At 40.9% G+C, this 18,408-nt stretch overlaps 1 protein-coding gene across 1 annotated transcript in view; it reads left to right on the forward strand.

The window, feature by feature from the left end:
• Positions 1-18,408, forward strand: part of HIGD1C (HIG1 hypoxia inducible domain family member 1C) — an 83,116-nt gene that overhangs the window by 54,688 nt on the left and 10,020 nt on the right. Inside the window, exon 3 of the mRNA XM_053708215.1 lies at positions 1,737-1,871. Within this exon, the coding sequence (XP_053564190.1) occupies positions 1,737-1,871 (135 nt within the window). The remainder of the gene's footprint in view (positions 1-1,736; positions 1,872-18,408) is intronic.

The following is an 18,408-nucleotide window of genomic DNA, read 5'->3' on the forward strand; positions in this document are numbered from 1 at the left end:
CCCAGTGGTACCGCATAGCCTTTCTGTCTCACCCCCCCCTTGAGGAAAACTTCCTATCTTCAGCCCCAAAGATCATTCAAGGGCGAGAGCTTTATGTCCAACAGACATAAAATCTATGGGAGTGATTACTCTGGTCCCCTTAGAGCACTGGTTTTAAAACCTGTCCTCCCTAAAAGGCCAGATTTTAAGGATATCTGAACTAAAGCACAGGTGGAATATTCAGCTGATTAGTAAACATGGTAATTTTACCTGCTCACGCAAGGTAATCCTAAAAATCTAGCCCGTTAGTGCGACCTTAGGACAAGCCCATTGTGGATCTCAAAATTCTGCAAAAGTTCCACTTTTTAAATTAAAAGTATTTGCTCTATATACTACCTTTAGTGCACGGGGGGTCAATTTAAATCATAACAGACTTGAAAGATGCCTATTTGCAAATCCGTATTTACTAAACAGGCATTACCAATCTTTGGTGACTCCCTTTGGTCTGGTAACACTAAGGTTCTCGGAGCTCTTTAGTCCGCAGTGCAAGCTAAGGGAATTGCAGTAGCTCCTTATCTAGATGACATTCGTGTACAGGTTACTTCTCTCCAGATGGCTCAGGAACATATGAACAAGGTTATTCAGTTCCATGGTTGTAAAATCAACCTACCTAAGAGCTCTCTACTTCCTCAAAACAGGGTCTACTTCTTGGGTTTCATCAGATTCTGTATTGAGACAATCTCACAATCTGTAGGAGCTTGTGCCTCCAAAGTGTGCATATAAAAAGACTGAGCACAAATTGATTATTGAAGTAAATTAGAAAGTTTTTTTGTTTTAAATAAAAAAAATGCATATTCTAACTGAATATTTTTAAATTTTGGCCTTTGTCCCTTTTTAATGTTACTTTAATGGATATCCATAAATACATGCTAACTATAATATATTAAAAGCAAATATTAGCATGAGAATGTGAATATATATTTAACTTTTGTTTAAATATTGAATATAGAAAGCTTTAGTTTCTATAACGTAGTGGGCAATGCCATATTGTAACTCATATTTTTCCTCTTTTCTGCTGAGGACAATTTGGTACAGATATAAAACAGATATTACAAGAGCATGCAAACACGGCTATGTGGAATATGAAGGATTGTTAAAGTAGTTATATCCTTGTTTGCACATTTTTATTGCTTCTTTTATACATCTAATTGTTGTCATAAGAAGAGATAAGGGGAAAATGAAGGTTCCAAAATGGCGACCCCCATTACTTTTTATAGAAACTTTGAAATGATGAACCAACTCTAGAAAGTGACACGATAAATAATGGAAATATATAGCATTTTTTTATTTTTTTACTACGCATAAACATTTTTATAGTGGTCTAAAGCAGTCTTTTAAACCCAAATTTTTTCTTTCATGATTCAGAGAGAGCATGCAATTTTAAGCAACTTTCTAATTTACTCCTATTAATTTTTTTCTCTTGCTATCTTTATTTAAAAAGCAGGAATGTTATGCATAGGAGCCGGCCCATTTTTGGTTGGGTAAATGTAAGTCTCCAATAAGCAAGCGCTATCCATGGTTCTGAATCTAAAATGGGCTGGCGGCTAAGATTTACATTCCTGCTTTTAAAATAGATATCAAGAGAACAAAGAAATGATAATGGAGTAAATTAGAAAGTTTCATGAAAGAAAAATTTTGGGTTCAGTGTCCCTTTGTTCTTTATTTTCCATGATTATGACATGAATTGTGCTTCACAGGAATGGCTGGCTTCCTGGCTGTGGTGGCCTTTGGCCTTTACAAGCTGCGTAGCAGAGGTGATCAGAAGATGTCTGTGCATCTCATTCACATGAGAGTTGGTGCTCAAGGATTTGTGGTTGGTGCTGTAACATTTGGTAAGCACAAAACTATTCATATTGTGTATCAATAGGGCTCAATGTTAATTTTTTGTTTTATTGGGTCATGGCATGATCTTTAGAAGAGCAGAGAGTGATAATGTTAAAGAGCTAAAATAAGGAAAAATAAAACACCTGCTGTTTCTCTAACGATTGTGATTGTGTCACACCTAATTCATGAATTATTTAAAGGGACATGAAACCCCAAATTTCTCCTTTGTAATACAGACTGCATATAATTATAAAAATAACCCTAAAAAAACAAATTTGCAATTTGTTTCTATTATCGGACTTCTTTAATTCTTAGTGTTCTTTCGTTGAAGAAGCAGCAATGCACTACTGGGAGCTACATGGAACACTTTGGGCGAGCCAATGACAAGAGGTATATATGTGCATCCACCAGTCAGCAGCCAGGTCCCAGTAGTGAATTGCTGTTCCTGAGCCTACTTGGGTATGCTTTTCAACCAAGGATACCAAGACAATGAAGCAAATATATGAGGTAAATTGGAAAGCTTTTCAAAATGCCATACTCAAATCTAAACCATGAGTTACATTTTATCTTAACTGAATTCACACTTTGTGTTACTGGTCTAGGTCTTAAAGGGACATGAAACACTTTTCTTTCATTATTCAGACAGAATACAATTTTAAACAAAATTCCAATTTACTTCTATTTTATCTGCTTTATTCTTTAGATATCTTTTGATGAAGAAATAGCAATGCACATGGGTTAGCCAATCACACAAGGCATCTATGTTCAGCCACAAATCAGCAGCTACTGAGCCTATTTAGATATGCTTTTCAACAAAGGATATCAAGATAATGACACAAATTAGACGTAAATTGGAAAGGTTAAAATTGCATGTTCTTTCTGAACCATGAAAGGAAAAAAATTGGGTTTCATGTCCCTTTAATTATTGTTGGCAATTTTTTTTCCCCTCAGATTTTAAACACATTTATATGATTTTCTTCTATCCCTAATGGTACTTACCAACAAAAGATGTTACTTTAATATGGGCTGAGCTTTAATCCAGTCTGAAACTTCCTTTTTCTTTCTAATGACACAAGTCCATGGATCATCTAATTACTTTTGGGTATATCTCTCCTGCCCAGCAGGAGGCGGCAAAGAGCACCACAGCAAAGCTGTTAAATATCACCTTCCTTCCCTCCAACCCCAGTCATTCTCTTTGCCTACGTTAGTGTAAGGAAGTGGTAAAGTTAGGTGCCTGGAAAGATTCTTCAATCAAGAGTTTATTTTATTTGCAGTACTAGTATGTGCTGTTTTTACTCCAGGGTGTAGCTGTGGTCCATTTCAGTCTCTCCAGTAGAGCATTGGTGGCTTTTAAGCAAAGGGAACTTGTGGGACATAATTCTCACTGTGCCTCCCTCATATTTAAATAAGTTGATGCCCTTATTATTTTTCACAGGTCCATGTGAGGGAAAGGACCTCTCAAACCTAGTGAGCTGCCTTGCTGCCAGGCAGATTGAGTTAAGTGCTAATTTATTTTCTTAAGCTGCTTTAAGGAAAAAACATGGCACTTTACTATTTCCCTGACAGGGATATTTAATATAGTGCTCCTAGTTTTGTAAGGGGGATTATGTATTGCAGGCACTGGGGACTTGATGAGTACTTGGCTCAATTTGGTGTTATCGTTTTTTTTTTTTCCTTAAACATGTCTGCGGAGACGTTATTTTTGACACGCCCACGATGGGCGGGGCTTGTGTGGCGGGAAGTTATCTAAGTTGCGCACTTGTTGTCCTCTCCCTTCCTGTATATGGAGGAGAGATATCTGCATCTTAACGTTTTTCAAATTTAACGGTTATTTGTTAGCCTGTCATAAATGAAACAGCTCAGTCTGGATTCCGGTTTTAAGAAAGATATATCGTTTTCCTGCAAGGTAGGCACCTCAGCAAAGCTACTGCTGAGGTGTAGAGGCTGTTTGAGGTGTTAAGACATTTTTATTTTTCAGTATCTTTGTAAAATAAAGCAGTTACGTTTTTGTATTTGTTCAAAAAAAACATAATTTATGTAAGAACTTACCTGATAAATTCATTTCTTTCATATTAGCAAGAGTCCATGAGCTAGTGACGTATGGGATATACATTCCTACCAGGAGGGGCAAAGTTTCCCAAACCTCAAAATGCCTATAAATACACCCCTCACCACACCCACAATTCAGTTTAACGAATAGCCAAGAAGTGGGGTGATAAGAAAAAAGTGCGAAAGCATATATTATAAGGAATTGGAATAATTGTGCTTTATACAAAAAAATCATAACCACCACAAAAAAGGGCGGGCCTCATGGACTCTTGCTAATATGAAAGAAATGAATTTATCAGGTAAGTTCTTACATAAATTATGTTTTCTTTCATGTAATTAGCAAGAGTCCATGAGCTAGTGACGTATGGGATAATGATTACCCAAGATGTGGACCTTTCCACGCAAGAGTCACTAGAGAGGGAGGGATAAAATAAAGACAGCCAATTCCTGCTGAAAATAATCCACACCCAAAATAAAGTTTAATGAAAAACATAAGCAGAAGATTCAAACTGAAACCGCTGCCTGAAGTACTTTTCTACCAAAAACTGCTTCAGAAGAAGAAAACACATCAAAATGTTGTTGGAATTCACAACTTTAGGTAAAAATATAAAAAGTTCGCAACACCGCCTTATCCTGATGAAAAATCAGAAAAGGAGACTCACAAGAAAGAGCAGATAGTTCAGAGACTCTTCTGGCAGAAGAGATCGCCAAAAGGAACAAAACTTTCCAAGAAAGTAATTTAATGTCCAAAGAATGCATAGGTTCAAACGGAGGAGCTTGAAGAGCCCCCAGAACCAAATTCAAACTCCAAGGAGGAGAAATTGACTTAATGACAGGTTTTATACGAGCCAAAGCTTGTACAAAACAATGAATATCAGGAAGATTAGCAATCTTTCTGTGAAAAAGAACAGAAAGAGCAGAGATTTGTCCTTTCAAGGAACTTGCGGACAAACCTTTATCTAAACCATCCTGAAGAAACTGTAAAATTCTCGGTATTCTAAAAGAATGCCAAGAAAAATGATGAGAAAGACACCAAGAAATATAAGTCTTCCAGACTCTATAATATATCTCTCTAGATACAGATTTACGAGCCTGTAACATAGTATTAATCACAGAGTCAGAGAAACCTCTTTGACCAAGAATCAAGCGTTCAATCTCCATACCTTTAAATTTAAGGATTTGAGATCCTGATGGAAAAAAGGACCTTGCGACAGAAGGTCTGGTCTTAACGGAAGAGTCCACGGTTGGCAAGAGGCCATCCGGACAAGATCCGCATACCAAAACCTGTGAGGCCATGCCAGAGCTACCAGCAGAACAAACGAGCATTCCTTCAGAATCTTGGAGATTACTCTTGGAAGAAGAACTAGAGGCGGAAAGATATAGGCAGGATGATACTTCCAAGGAAGTGATAATGCATCCACTGCCTCCGCCTGAGGATCCCGGGATCTGGACAGATACCTGGGAAGTTTCTTGTTTAGATGAGACGCCATCAGATCTATTTCTGGAAGTTCCCACATTTGAACAATCTGAAGAAATACCTCTGGGTGAAGAGACCATTCGCCCGGATGCAACGTTTGGCGACTGAGATAATCCGCTTCCCAATTGTCTATACCTGGGATATGAACCGCAGAGATTAGACAGGAGCTGGATTCCGCCCAAACCAAAATTCGAGATACTTCTTTCATAGCCAGAGGACTGTGAGTCCCTCCTTGATGATTGATGTATGCCACAGTTGTGACATTGTCTGTCTGAAAACAAATGAACGATTCTCTCTTTAGAAGAGGCCAAGACTGAAGAGCTCTGAAAATTGCACGGAGTTCCAAAATATTGATCGGTAATCTCACCTCCTGAGATTCCCAAACTCCTTGTGCCGTCAGAGATCCCCACACAGCTCCCCAACCTGTGAGACTTGCATCTGTTGAAATTACAGTCCAGGTCGGAAGCACAAAAGAAGCCCCCTGAATTAAACGATGGTGATCTGTCCACCACGTTAGAGAGTGTCGTACAATCGGTTTTAAAGATATTAATTGAGATATCTTTGTGTAATCCTTGCACCATTGATTCAGCATACAGAGCTGAAGAGGTCGCATGTGAAAACGAGCAAAGGGGATCGCGTCCGATGCAGCAGTCATAAGACCTAGAATTTCCATGCATAAGGCTACCGAAGGGAATGATTGTGACTGAAGGTTTCGACAAGCTGAAATCAATTTTAGACGTCTCTTGTCTGTTAAAGACAGAGTCATGGACACTGAATCTATCTGGAAACCCAGAAAGGTTACCCTTGTCTGAGGAATTAATGAACTTTTTGGTGAATTGATCCTCCAACCATGATCTTGAAGAAACAACACAAGTCTATTCGTATGAGATTCTGCTAAATGTAAAGACTGAGCAAGTACCAAGATATCGTCCAAATAAGGAAATACCACAATACCCTGTTCTCTGATTAGACAGAAGGGCACCGAGAACCTTTGTAAAAATTCTTGGAGCTGTAGCAAGGCCAAACGGCAGAGCCACAAACTGGTAATGCTTGTCCAGAAAAGAGAATCTCAGGAACTGATAATGATCTGGATGAATCGGAATATGCAGATATGCATCCTGTAAATCTATTGTGGACATATAATGCCCTTGCTGAACAAAAGGCAAGATAGTCCTTACAGTTGCCATTTTGAACGTTGGTATCCTTACATAACGATTCAATATTTTTAGATCCAGAACTGGTCTGAAGGAATTCTCCTTCTTTGGTACAATGAAGAGATTTGAATAAAACCCCATCCCCTGTTCCAGAACTGGAACTGACATAATTACTCCAGCCAACTCTAGATCTGAAACACAATTCAGAAATGCTTGAGCTTTCACTGGATTTACTGGGACACGGGAAAGAAAAAATCTCTTTGCAGGAGGTCTCATCTTGAAACCAATTCTGTACCCTTCTGAAACAATGTTCTGAATCCAAAGATTGTGAATAGAATTGATCCAAATTTCTTTGAAAAAACGTAACCTGCCCCCTACCAGCTGAGCTGGAATGAGGGCCGCACCTTCATGTGGACTTAGAAGCAGGCTTTGCCTTTCTAGAAGGCTTGGATTTATTCCAGACTGGAGATGGTTTCCAAACTGAAACTGCTCCTGAGGATGAAGGATCAGGCTTTTGTTCTTTGTTGAAACGAAAGGAACGAAAACGATTATTAGCCCTGTTTTTACCCTTAGATTTTCTATCCTGTGGTAAAAAAGTTCCTTTCCCACCAGTAACAGTTGAGATAATAGAATCCAACTGAGAACCAAATAATTTGTTACCCTGGAAAGAAATGGAAAGTAGAGTTGATTTAGAAGCAATATCAGCATTCCAAGTTTTAAGCCATAAAGCTCTTCTAGCTAAAATAGCTAGAGACATAAACCTGACATCAACTCTGATAATATCAAAAATGGCATCACAGATAAAATTATTAGCATGTTGAAGAAGAATAATAATATTATGAGAATCATGATCTGTTACTTGTTGCGCTAAAGGTTCCAACCAAAAAGTTGAAGCTGCAGCAACATCAGCCAATGATATAGCAGGTCTAAGAAGATTACCTGAACACAGATAAGCTTTTCTTAGAAAAGATTCAATTTTCCTATCTAAAGGATCCTTAAACGAAGTACCATCTGACGTAGGAATAGTAGTACGTTTAGCAAGGGTAGAAATAGCCCCATCAACCTTAGGGATCTTGTCCCAAAATTCTAATCTATCAGACGGCACAGGATATAATTGCTTAAAACGTTTAGAAGGAGTAAATGAATTACCCAATTTATCCCATTCTCTGGAAATTACTTCAGAGATAGCATTAGGAACAGGAAAAACTTCAGGAATAACCACAGGAGATTTAAAGACCTTATCTAAACGTTTAGAATTAGTATCAAGAGGACCAGAATCCTCTATTTCTAAAGCAATTAGTACTTCTTTAAGTAAAGAACAAATAAATTCCATTTTAAATAAATATGAAGATTTATCAGCATCAATCTCTGAGACAGAATCCTCTGAACCAGAAGAGTCATCAGAATCAGAATGATGTTCATTTAAAAATTCATCTGTAGAGAGAGAAGTTTTAAAAGATTTTTTATGTTTACTAGAAGGAGAAATAACAGACATAGCCTTCTTGATGGATTCAGAAACAAAATCTCTTATGTTATCAGGAACATTCTGCACCTTAGATGTTGAAGGAACTGCAACAGGCAATGGTACATTACTAAAGGAAATATTATCTGCATTAACAAGTTTGTCATGACAATTAATACAAACAGCCGGAGGAATAGCTACCAAAAGTTTACAGCAGATACACTTAGCTTTGGTAGATCCAGCACTAGACAGCGATTTTCCTGAAGTATCTTCTGACTCGGATGCAACGTGAGACATCTTGCAATATGTAAGAGAAAAAACATATAAAGCAAAATTGATCAAATTCCTTAAATGACAGTTTCAGGAATGGGAAAAAATGCCAATAAACAAGCTTCTAGCAACCAGAAGCAAAGAAAAAATTAGACTGAAATAATGTGGAGACAAAAGCGACGCCCACATTATTTGGCGCCTAAAAGCTTTTTGGCTCCAAAAATGACGCCACATCCGGAACGCCGACATTTTTGGCGCAAAAAGACGTCAAAAAATGACGCAACTTCCGGCGACACGTATGATGCCGGAAACAGAAAAGATTTTTTGCGCCAAAAAAGTCCGCGCCAAGAATGACGCAATAAAATGAAGCATTTTCAGCCCCCGCGAGCCTAACAGCCCACAGGGAAAAAAGTCAAAAATTTCTTAAGGTAAGAAAAAATGATTGATTCAAATGCATTATCCCAAATATGAAACTGACTGTCTGAAAATAAGGAATGTTGAACATCCTGAGTCGAGGCAAATAAATGTTTGAATACATATATTTAGAACTTTATAAACAAAGTGCCCAACCATAGCTTAGAGTGTCACAGAAAATAAGATTTACTTACCCCAGGACACTCATCTACATGTTTGTAGAAAGCCAAACCAGTACTGAAACGAAAATCAGCAGAGGTAATGGTATATATGAGTATATCGTCGATCTGAAAAGGGAGGTAAGAGATGAATCTCTACGACCTATAACAGAGAACCTATGAAATAGACCCCGTAGAAGGAGATCACTGTATTCAAAATAGGCCATACTCTCCTCACATCCCTCTGACATTCACTGCACGCTGAGAGGAAAACCGGGCTCCAACTTGCTGCGGAGCGCATATCGACGTAGAATCTAGCACAAACTTACTTCACCACCTCCATAGGAGGCAAAGTTTGTAAAACTGAATTGTGGGTGTGGTGAGGGGTGTATTTATAGGCATTTTGAGGTTTGGGAAACTTTGCCCCTCCTGGTAGGAATGTATATCCCATATGTCACTAGCTCATGGACTCTTGCTAATTACATGAAAGAAATAAGTTTCATTTCTCCAACATTGGTGTGTCGGTCCACGGCGTCATCCTTACTTGTGGGATATTCTCTTCCCCAACAGGAAATGGCAAAGAGTCCCAGCAAAGCTGGTCACATGATCCCTCCTAGGCTCCGCCCACCCCAGTCATTCTCTTTGCCGTTGTACAGGCAACATCTCCAAGGAGATGGTTAAGAGTTTTTTGGTGTTTAAATGTAGTTTTATTCTTCTATCAAGTGTTTGTTATTTTAAAATAGTGCTGGTATGTACTATTTACTCTGAAACAGAAAAGGATGAAGATTTCTGTTTGTAAGAGGAAGATGATTTTAGCAGACAGTTACTAAAATCGATTGCTGTTTCCACACAGGACTGTTGAGATGAAGTAACTTCAGTTGGGGGAAACAGTTAGCAGACCTTTTCTGCTTAAGGTATGACTGGCCATATTTCTAACAAGACCATGTAATGCTGGAAGGCTGTCATTTCCCCTCATGGGGACCGGTAAGCCATTTTCTTAGTTTAACATAAAAGAATAAAGGGCTTCAAAAAGGGCTTAAAAACTGGTAGACATTTTTCTGGGCTAAAACGATTGCTTTAATAGGCATATTATACAGATTCTAACTAATTTTTGGTGTTATAATCTTGGGGAAACGTTTAGGAAAACGGCAGGCACTGTGTTGGACACCTTTTTCAAATAGGGGCCTTTTCTAGTTATAGACAGAGCCTCATTTTCGCGCCAATAATGCGCAGTTGTTTTTGGAGAGCAAGGCATGCAGATGCATGTGTCAGGAGCTAAGAATCACTGAAAAAGCTTATAGAAGGCGTCTTGTGGTATCGTATTCCCCTCTGGGCTTGGTTGGGTCTCAGCAAAGTATATAGCTGGGACTGTATAGGGGTTAAATGTAAAAACGGCTCCGGTTCCGTTAATTTAAGGGTTAAAGCTCTGAAATTTGGTGTGCAATACTTTTAATTTGAACAATTCCTTCATACTTTTTCACATATTCAGTAATAAAGTGTTTTCAGTTTGAAATTTAAAGTGACAGTAACGGTTTTATTTTAAAACGTTTTTTGTGCTTTGTTGACGAGTTTAAGCCTGTTTAACATGTCTGTACCATCAGATAAGCTATGTTCTATATGTATGAAAGCCAATGTGTCTCCCCATTTAAATTTGTGATAATTGTGCCATAGTGTCCAAACAAAGTAAGGACAGTAATGCCACAGATAATGATATTGCCCAAGATGATTCCTCAAGTGAAGGGAGTAAACATGATACTACATCCCCTACTGTGTCTACACCAGTTATGCCCACACAGGAGGCCCCTAGTACATCTAGTGCGCCAATACTTATTACCATGCAACAATTAACGGCTGTAATGGATAACTCCATAGCAAATCTTTTATCCAAAATGCCTACTTATCAGAGAAAGCGCGATTGCTCTGTTTTAAACACTGAAGAGCAAGAGGACGCTGATGATAATTGTTCTGACATACCCTCACACCAATCTCAAGGGGCCATGAGGGAGGTTTTGTCTGATGGAGAAATTTCAGATAAAGGAAAAATTTCTCATCAAGCTGAACCTGATGTTGTGACATTTAAATTTAAATTAGAACATCTCCGCGCACTGCTTAAGGAGGTGTTATCTACTCTGGATGATTGTGACAATTTGGTCATTCCAGAGAAATTATGTAAGATGGACAAGTTCCTAGAGGTTCCGGTGCCCCCCGACGCTTTTCCTATACCCAAGCGGGTGGCGGACATAGTAAATAAAGAGTGGTAAAGGCCTGGCATACCTTTTGTCCCCCCCCCATATTTAAGAAATTATTTCCTATAGTTGACCCCAGAAAGGACTTATGGCAGACAGTCCCCAAGGTCGAGGGGGCGGTTTCTACTCTAAACAAACGCACTACTATTCCTATCGAAGATAGTTGTGCTTTCAAAGATCCTATGGATAAGAAATTAGAGGGTTTGCTTAAAAAGATTTTTGTACAGCAAGGTTACCTTCTACAACCAATTTCATGCATTGTTCCTGTCACTACGGCAGCGTGTTTCTGGTTCGAGGAATTAGAAAAATCGCTCAGTAAAGAATCTTCGTATGAGGAGGTTATGGACAGAGTTCAAGCACTTAAATTGGCTAACTCTTTTGTTTTAGATGCTGCTTTGCAATTAGCTAGATTAGCGGCGAAAAATTCAGGGTTTGCTATTGTGGCGCGCAGAGCGTTTTGGCTAAAGTCTTGGTCAGCGGATGTGTCTTCCAAGACAAAATTGCTTAACATTCCTTTCAAAGGTAAAACATTATTTGGACCTGATTTGAAAGAGATTATTTCAGACATCTAAAAATAAGCCTAATTTTCGTCCCTTTCGCAGAAACGGACCAGTCTCTAATTCTGTATCCTCTAAGCAAGAGGGTAATACTTCACAACCCAGACCAGCCTGGAAACCAATGCAAGGCTGGAGCAAGGGTAAGCAGGCCAAGAAGCCTATCACTGCTACCAAAACAGCATGAAGGGATAGCCCCCGATCCGGGACCGGATCTAGTGGGGGGCAGACTTTCTCTCTTTGCTCAGGCCTGGGCAAGAGATGTTCAGGATCCTTGGGCGCTAGAAATAGTTTCTCAAGGTTATCTCCTGGAATTCAGGGAACTACCCCCAAGGGGAAGGTTCCACAGGTCTCAATTATCTTCAAACCAAATAGAGACAGGCATTCTTACATTGTGTAGAAGACCTGTTAAAGATGGGAGTGATACATCCAGTTCCAATAAGAGAACAAGGAATGGGTTTTTATTCCAATCTGTTCATAGTTCCCAAAAAAGAGGGAACATTCAGACCAATTTTGGATCTAAAGATCCTAAACAAATTTCTCAGGGTACCATCGTTCAAAATGGAAACTATTCTAACGATCCTACCTACTATCCAGGAAAATCAATTTATGACTACCGTGGATTTAAAGGATGCGTACCTACATATTCCTATCCACAAGGAACATCATCAGTTCCTAAGGTTCGCTTTTCTGGACAAGCATTACCAGTTTGTGGCACTTCCATTCGGATTAGCCACTGCTCCAAGGATTTTCACAAAGGTACTAGGGTCTCTTCTAGCGGTTCTAAGACCAAGGGGCATTGCAGTAGTACCTTACTTGGACGACATCCTGATTCAAGCGTCGTCCCTGTCAAAAGCAAAGGCTCATACGAACATCGTCCTAGCCTTTCTCAGATCTCACGGATGGAAGGTGAACAAAGAAAAAAGTTCTCTGTCCCCGTCAACAAGAGTTCCCTTCTTGGGAACGATATTAGATTCCTTAGAAATGAGGATTTTTCTGACAGAGGTCAGAAAATCAAAACTTCTAAGCTCTTGTCAAGTACTTCATTCTGTTCCTCGTCCTTCCATAGCGCAGTGCATGGAAGTAATAGGATTGATGGTTGCAACAATGGACATAGTTCCTTTTGCACGAATTCATCTAAGACCATTACAACTGTGCATGCTCAGACAGTGGAATGGGGATTATACAGACTTGTCTCCGACGATTCAAGTAGATCAAAAGACCAGAGATTCACTCCGTTGGTGGCTGACCCTGGACAATCTGTCACAGGGAATGAGCTTCCGCAGACCAGAGTGGGTCATTGTCACGACCGACGCCAGCCTAGTGGGCTGGGGCGCGGTCTGGGAATCCCTGAGAGCTCAGGGTCTATGGTCTCGGGAAGAGTCTCTTCTCCCGATAAACATTCTGGAACTGAGAGCGATATTCAATGCTCTCAGAGCTTGGCCTCAACTAGCAAAGGCCAAATTCTTAAGGTTTCAGTCAGACAACATGACGACCGTTGCATATATCAATCATCAGGGGGGAACAAGGAGTTCCCTGGCGATGAAAGAAGTGACCAAGATAATTCAATGGGCGGAGGATCACTCCTGCCACTTGTCTGCGATCCACATCCCAGGAGTGGAAAATTGGGAAGCGGATTTTCTGAGTCGTCAGACATTCCATCCGGGGGAGTGGGAACTCCATCCGGAAATCTTTGCCCAAATAACTCAATTATGGGGCATTCCAGACATGGATCTGATGGCGTCTCGTCAGAACTTCAAGGTTCCTTGCTACGGGTCCAGATCCAGGGATCCCAAGGCGACCCTAGTAGATGCACTAGTAGCACCTTGGACCTTCAACTTAGCTTATGTATTCCCACCGTTTCCTCTCATCCCCAGGCTGGTAGCCAGGATCAATCAGGAGAGGGCATCGGTGATCTTGATAGCTCCTGCGTGGCCACGCAGGACTTGGTATGCAGACCTGGTGAATATGTCATCGGCTCCACCATGGAAGCTACCTTTGAGACAGGACCTTCTTGTTCAGGGTCCATTCGAACATCCGAATCTGGTTTCCCTCCAACTGACGGCTTGGAGATTGAACGCTTGATTTTATCAAAGCGTGGGTTTTCAGATTCTGTAATAGATACTGATTCAGGCTAGAAAGCCTGTAACTAGAAAAATTTACCATAAAATATGGAAAAAATATATCTGTTGGTGTGAATCTAAAGGATTCCCATGGAACCAGATAAAACTTCCTAAGATTCTATCCTTTCTACAAGAAGGTTTGGAGAAAGGATTATCTACTAGTTCTCTGAAGGGACAGATCTCTGCTTTATCTGTTTTACTTCACAAAAGACTGGCAGCTGTGCCAGATGTTCAAGCATTTGTTCAGGCTCTGGTTAGGATCAAGCCTGTTTACAGACCTTTGACTCCTCCCTGGAGTCTAAATCTAGTTCTTCCAGTTTCAAAGAAGGAAGGTTTGTTACACAATTTGGATGTAGTCCGTGCTCTAAAATTCTATTTAGAGGCTACTAAAGATTTCAGACAAACATCTTCCTTGTTTGTTGTTTATTCTGGTAAAAGGAGAGGTCAAAAAGCGACTTCTACCTCTCTTTCCTTTTGGCTTAAAAGCATTATCCGATTGGCTTATGAGACTGCCGGACGGCAGCCTCCTGAAAGAATCATAGCTCACTCCACTAGGGCTGTGGCTTCCACATGGGCATTCAAGAAAGAGGCTTCTGTTGACCAGATATGTAAGGCAGCGACACTGCACACTTTTGCCAAATTTTACAAATTTGATACTTTTGCTTCTTCGGAGGCTATTTTTGGGAGAAAGGTTTTGCAAGCCGTGGTGCCTTCCATTTAGGTGACCTGATTTGCTCCCTCCCTTCATCCGTGTCCTAAAGCTTTGGTATTGGTTCCCACAAGTAAGGATGACGCCGTGGACCGGACACACCAATGTTGGAGAAAACAGAATTTATGCTTACCTGATAAATTACTTTCTCCAACGGTGTGTCCGGTCCACGGCCCGCCCTGGTTTTTTAATCAGGTCTGATATATTATTTTCTCTAACTACAGTCACCACGGTATCATATGGTTTCTCCTATATATATTTCCTCCTGTCCGTCGGTCGAATGACTGGGGTGGGCGCAGCCTAGGAGGGATCATGTGACCAGCTTTGCTGGGACTCTTTGCCATTTCCTGTTGGGGAAGAGAATATCCCACAAGTAAGGATGACGCCGTGGACCGGACACACCGTTGGAGAAAGTAATTTATCAGGTAAGCATAAATTCTGTTTTTTGCATTGCATCAAAAATAAAGCAGTTTAGTTTTAAAATTTAAAGAAACAGTAACTTTTTTTCTTTATTTAAATTGTTGGTAATTTAATTTATTTCTTTTTATTCTGTTAAGATGGACCCAAGACTGTTACAGATTACAGATATCCTGTATGTTTAAATGCTAATATTTTACCACCAATTCCTTTTTGTTCCTCATGTGTTGAGAGAACATTAAATCTTAAGGATAGATTTTTTTTTGAGCCTATATTGTCTAAGGCAGATGCTGTCCAAGAGTTTTTGACAATGTGCAAGATATGCAGCAGCTTTCTCCTCAAGCGTCCCAAAATTTAGCATCCATACAGCCAGTGCCCTGCGCTTCCTCTATTAGTTCTCCTGGAGTTACCTTGCAAGACATTGCTTCCATAATGTCATCAGCAGTATCTGATGCGTTGTCTGCTTTTCCCATGCTGCAGGGAAAGCGCAAGAGGAAATGTAGTCAATCAGTGAATAAGGTTGCTGACACAGTAGTGGCTATTCTGAATGTTTCTTCCCAGAAACCTGAAGAGGAAGATACTTTGGTAGCATCTGAGGGTGAAATTTCAGACTCGGTGTAATACCTTTAACTGATACTGAAGTTGTTTCTTTCAGGTTTAAGCTTGAACACCTCCATTTGTTACTTAAGGAGGTTTTAGCTACCCTGGAGGACTCCGACACTACCGTCGTAGTCAATCCTAAGAAGTCTAGTAAACTAAACAAGTATTTTGACGTGCCCTCCATGGTGGAGGTATTTCCTGTACCAGATAGGGCTACAGAGATTGCTAAGGAATGGGAGAGACAGGGTATCCCTTTTTCTCCATCCCCTATATTTAAAAAGATGTTTCCTATAGCAGACTCTATCAAGGAGTCTTGACAGACGGTACCCAAAGTGGAAGGGGCAATTTCCATGCTAGCCAAGTGAACAATTATTCCCATAGAGGATAGTTGTTCCTTTAAAGATCCTATGGACAAGAAGTTTGAGGGTTTACTCAAGTAAATGTATGTACACCAGGGTTTACAATGACAACCTGTGGTTTGTATTGCTACTGTCACTAGTGCGGCAGCATACTGGTTTGATGCGTTGTCAGATTCTATTCGGACAGACACTCCCCTCGAAGAAATCCAGGATAGTATAAAGGCCCTTAAGTTGGCCAACTCCTTTATCACGGATGCTTACCTTCAGGTTAAGCTGGGAGCTAAGATTTCTAGTTTTGCCGTACTGGCCCGCAGAGCTTTATGGTTAAAATCTTGGTCTGCGGATGTGTTATCTAAGTCTAAACTTTTGACGATTCCTTACAAGGGAAAGACCTTGTTTGGGCTGGGTTTGACGGAAATATTTTCTGACATTACGGGAGGAAAGGGCCATTTCCTCCCTCAGGATAAGAGAGAGAAACCAAAAGGACGTCAGTAATTTTCGTTCCTTTCGAAATTTCAAGGGAAAGCCTTCCTCTCACTCTTCCAAGCAGAAGAAGTCTAAGCCTTCCTGGAGGTCCAATCAGTCATGGAACAAGGGAAAACAATCCATGCTGTTTTTGATTAAATAGCAGGCTTTTTGAAGGGCCTGCCCCCGATCTGGGACCGGTTCTTGTGGGGGCAGACTTTCCTTCATTCAGGCTTGGGTTCGAGATGTTCAGGGTCCCTGGGCGGTGGACATAGTGTCCCAGGGATTCAAACTAGAGTTCAAGACCTTTCCTCCCAGGGGCAGGTTTCTGCTTTGAAGATTATCTGTAGACAAGACATAAGGAGAGGCATTCTTACACTGTGTTCGGGATCTCTCTGACCTGAGATCAATAGTTCCTGTTCCGATGCAGGAACGGGGTCTGGTGTTCTATTCCAATCTCTTCGTGGTTCCCAAAAAGAAGGAAACCTTCAGACCAATTTAGATCTCAAGAGTCTAAACAAATTCCTTAGAGCGCCGTCCTTCAAGATGGAAACTATTCTTTCCATTCTTCCTTTGGTCCAAGGGGGGTCAACAGTTTTAAAGGACACATACCTGCATGTTCCCATCCACAGGGACCATCGCAAGTTTCTAAGGTTTGCATTTCTAGACAAACACTTCCAGTTCGCTGCTCTTCCATTCGGCCTTGCCACAGCTCCCAGAATTTTTTCAAAGGTTCTGGGATCCCTTTTGGGGGTGCTCTGATTGCGGGGCATTGCAGTGGCACCTTATCTGGACGACATTCTGGTTCAGGCTCCATCCTTTCAACAAGCAAGATCCCACACGGAAATGTTATCTTTCCTGCAATCTCACGGATGGAATGTGAATTTGGAAAAGAGTTCCTTAGTTCCAACTACAAGGGTAGTTTTCTTGGGAACCATAATAGATTCCTTATCAATGAGAATTTTTCTGACAGAAGTCAGGAAATCAAAGATTTTCGATTCTTGCCTAGCTCTTCAGTCCTCTACTCGGCCATCAGTGGCTCAGTGCATGGAGGTAATCGGTCTGATGGTAGCGGCAATGGACATCATCCCGTTCGCCCGTTTCCACCTCAGACCTCTGCAGTTAAGCACGCTCAGTCAGTGGAATGGAGATTTTGCGGATCTGTCTCAGATTACAGCTGGAGCAGGAGACAAGGGATTCTCTTCTTTGGTGGTTGTCTCAGGATCATCTCTCCCAGGGACCCTGCTTTCGCAGACCCTCTTGGGTGATTGTGACAAGACGCCAGTCTTCTGGGATGGGGAGTAGTCTGGGGCTCTCTAAAGTCTCAGGGAACATGGACTCGGTCGGAGTCTGTTCTACCCATAAACATTCTGGAGCTGAGAGCGATCTTTAATGCTCTTCTGGCCTGGCCTTAGTTAGCCTCGGCCCGGTTCATCAGGTTCCAGTCAGACAACATAATTTCAGTGGCTTACATCAACCATCAGGGAGGAGTTCCTTGGCCATGACAGAGGTAGCCAAGATAATTCAGTGGGCAGAGATCCACAATTGCTTTCTGTCGGTGATCCACATCCTGATTCTCAAATGAGGTCACCCGGAATTGGATCTCATGGCATCTTAGCAGAATGCCAAGCTTCCGAGGTACAGGTCGAGGTCAAGGGACCCTCAAGCTGTACTGATGGACGCTCTGGCGGTACCTTGGAATTTTGCATACCTATTTCCTCAGTTTGCTCTTCTACCTCGGATCATTGCTCGAATCAAGCAGGAGAGGGTGTCTGTGGCCTCGCAGGATTTGGTATGCAGACCTGGTGGACATATCATCTCTTCCACCTTGGAGACTTCCATTGAGGAAGGACCTTCTACTTCAAGGGCCCTTCATTCAAATCTAGTTTCTCTGAAGGGGACTGCTTGGAGTTTGAACGCTTAATTTTATCAAAGCGTGGATTTTTGGAATCGTTAGAGACCATGATTCAGGATCTTAAACCTGTGACTAGAAAGATTTACCATAAGATATGGAGTAAATATCTATAATGGTGTGAATCCAAGGGCTACTCTTGGAGAAAGGACAGAATCCTAATTCTACTCCAGGAA

Source organism: Bombina bombina, chromosome 3 (genome assembly GCF_027579735.1).
Source record: "Bombina bombina isolate aBomBom1 chromosome 3, aBomBom1.pri, whole genome shotgun sequence".
Lineage (NCBI taxonomy): Eukaryota > Metazoa > Chordata > Amphibia > Anura > Bombinatoridae > Bombina > Bombina bombina.